Here is a 2895-nt window from a genome sequence, read left to right on the forward strand (position 1 = left end):
CAATCGTCACCAAATGTCGCGACGGTACATGGATGACGATCAATATGACTACAGATACGACCAGCAACAGCAGCAGTACAGACAGGACGTGTTCTCGAATCAGATGAACTACGATAACAATCAGTACGAAAGCCAGCGTTACGTGCCGAGAAGAAGGTTGTACCCTCGCCCGTATGACGCGGCTGGTTCGTCTTCGAACAACATCGAAGAGACACCAGAGTACTTGCCGGCAGACATCCGTGAGGCGCTACTGCTGAAGATGTTGATGTTGGCCATCAACCCTGATTTAATGCCGACTCCAGCGCCCTCTACCGAGTTGACAACGGCCGCGCCTACACGCAAGCAGGTGAGGAACGTTCAGATCCTCGGCGAGGAGGGTTCTCAGACGAAGCCCGTGCACAGGCATTAGGTTAGTTATTTTATCGTAGTTTTAAATAACAAGTGATATGTTAGTACAATATTCAAGTTTTTGTAAATATTTTGTACGTGTTTTTTAATAAATATTTTTAAAAGATGACTTTGAAATATGTTTTGAATATTATTTTAGAATCTTATTATTTTTTGATGCTGTTTGAAAATAGCAAAAAATACAAACTAGGTCATCCAGTCTTGCAATAAACAAAGAGTCATACATTACACAAAAGTAGTAATCAAAAAAACTAGTGTGGGAGCAACCGGGCCTCTATATTGTTCCACAACGTGTCTGTCATTGTTACACATTGCGTTTTAGATTCTTACACATTGATTGTGAATTATCTGAATCTAGAGGATCTATTTAGATGTATTTATTACATAACGACCGCTATTTTTAGTACAGTTAGACCGCACACCTTTGATTAAACAATCGCACATCGTTGTGCGATTGTCGATTGTTTCGCAGCAAATTCAATTATTTCGTTTCACAATTAAAAATCGAGTATTGTGCTCATATACGAGTAAGCTCATAGGAATCAAAGCAAGACTAAACAGTTTTGCGAGAGTTTAGTCAGAGGTGTGCGCGTGATCTTAAAGAGATAAAACTGCATATAGATGACTAAAATTGAATCAACATTGTATGTTCTTAAATACGAATAAGCAACGCTATTGTTAAACAAAAGGCGTCACCGTTTGTCAACGACTGACGGTGATTCTCCCATCGATGTGTGTCTCAACAAGGTCGCGGGTTACACTGCCTGTCCCACAATGGACAACCTTCACGGTACAGCTACCAAATTCGAACGAATAACTAAAATTTACACTTACTCTTTGTATGTTTTAAAAGTAATAGCTGATTCTGTTGCTAACTTGTTGCCCTACGTTGTTAAATTTAATGCAATAGTGTGGTCCTATTAACGTTTGATTATCGTGAGAATCCACTGCAGAAATATGTGTTCAAATCACCATCTATACTGACGTTATAAAGAGAAAAGATTTGTATTTTTTTATGATTGAAATAACTCAAAAACTACTGGGCCTATTTTAAAAATTCTCTCACCGTTAGAAAGGTATTTTATCTGTGACATCATACTAATAATATGAATGCGAAAGTTTGGATGGATGGATGTTTATTAGAGTTTGTAACTAAACGGCTGAACGGATTTCGATGAAATTTCGTATAGATGTAGAGGATAGTCTAAAAGAACACATACGCTACTCACTTTTGTTTTTTTTCCACGCGGTCGTAGTCGCGGGCTAAAGGCTAGTGTATATATGTATTTTTAACAGAAAAACATGTTGCCTATTAGTACGTTAAAAGTAAATTTTCAGAGATTCTGAAACCCTACAACCGGATTCATACACAATTCTGGCAAAGATTTTAAAATCCTCCCAATAATTGCATATCCGTATACTTCTGTTCTAATAAACAAAGCAAGTAAATATCTTGTTGCGTAATTCTGTGAGAAAACGAGCATATGTGCAGGTAAGAGGTCCATTGTTAATGCCCCCATTGTTGGAATCTCTCCCACGGCCCTCAAAACAGAATTTTAAACATATTATAGAATACACGTTCCCTATTTTATTATATTTGTTTATTAGAACGAAATATAAGTAACACATTAGTAATTTTCAGAGTGATTAAAGGTAATATATCGAATTAAATCAAATTGTCAAAATTATATAACCGCATTACGTTGACAAAGGCTTTAGTTTAAGAAAAAACTTTTTAAGTTTACGCTACGTCTGTATGCAGGAATAAAACTACATACTTTAAAATAAATAGATTTATTTTAACATGTGTTTTCACGTTTATTCGTGGGTTAAAATGGCAACTAGATATTACAGCTTTTTTTCATACAATGAATAAATTGAAACTAATATTTTGACAATTTTATTTTATTATACAACTACTATTGAGATCCGTTAAAGGTTCTTTTAATTCGTCTATTTATTTCTAACATATACAATGCAAAAAAAATCCGAAACTTCATTTCATATATACTAATTTAGATTACGTTTAATTGAGTATTTTCACAGCATTTAACTTCTTAGCTTTCTTACAAAATGCTACATTAGAGCAGACTTGTAGAATTTACACAAAACCAAAAGATTTTTTAATTGGTTTTAATTAAAAAAGTACACTAAATATTTACATTACAAACAACACCAAAACTAGTAGGACCCGAAGCTGATATCATGGAGCGGTGCTGATCCTCCTTGAGGTAAGGAGTATTCCTTCAGAAGTTGATCCAGCATAGAGAAGGACTGTCGTTGTTGCGGGACCTGGTTCTGTGAAGGGAACCTAGCCGGTGACTGGTCGAACTGAGGGTTCAACTCCTGGGGCCTGGAGGCGAACTGCTGCGGCTGAGGGGCCGGCCTGAATTCCTGCTTGGGCTTGTACTGCCTCTGCTGGGGCTCCGGGCTGAAGAAACTGTCCTGGTCTACTGGAGATGGTGCGGCACCGGAGAAGAATTGTGG

The 2895-nt window shown here is 37.0% G+C and overlaps 1 protein-coding gene and 1 pseudogene across 1 annotated transcript in view; one reads left to right on the forward strand and one right to left on the reverse strand.

Moving 5' to 3' along the window:
* Positions 1-525, forward strand: part of LOC106111476 — a 1633-nt pseudogene extending 1108 nt beyond the window's left edge.
* Positions 526-2186: 1661 nt separating this feature from the next.
* The window catches only part of LOC106111477, a 6937-nt gene continuing 6228 nt past the window's right edge, over positions 2187-2895 (reverse strand). Inside the window, exon 4 of the mRNA XM_013293595.1 lies at positions 2187-2889. Coding sequence (XP_013149049.1) covers positions 2590-2889 — 300 coding nt within the window. The 3' untranslated portion in view covers positions 2187-2589. The remainder of the gene's footprint in view (positions 2890-2895) is intronic.

Source organism: Papilio polytes, unplaced genomic scaffold, assembly GCF_000836215.1.
Source record: "Papilio polytes unplaced genomic scaffold, Ppol_1.0 DF824158.1, whole genome shotgun sequence".
NCBI lineage: Eukaryota > Metazoa > Arthropoda > Insecta > Lepidoptera > Papilionidae > Papilio > Papilio polytes.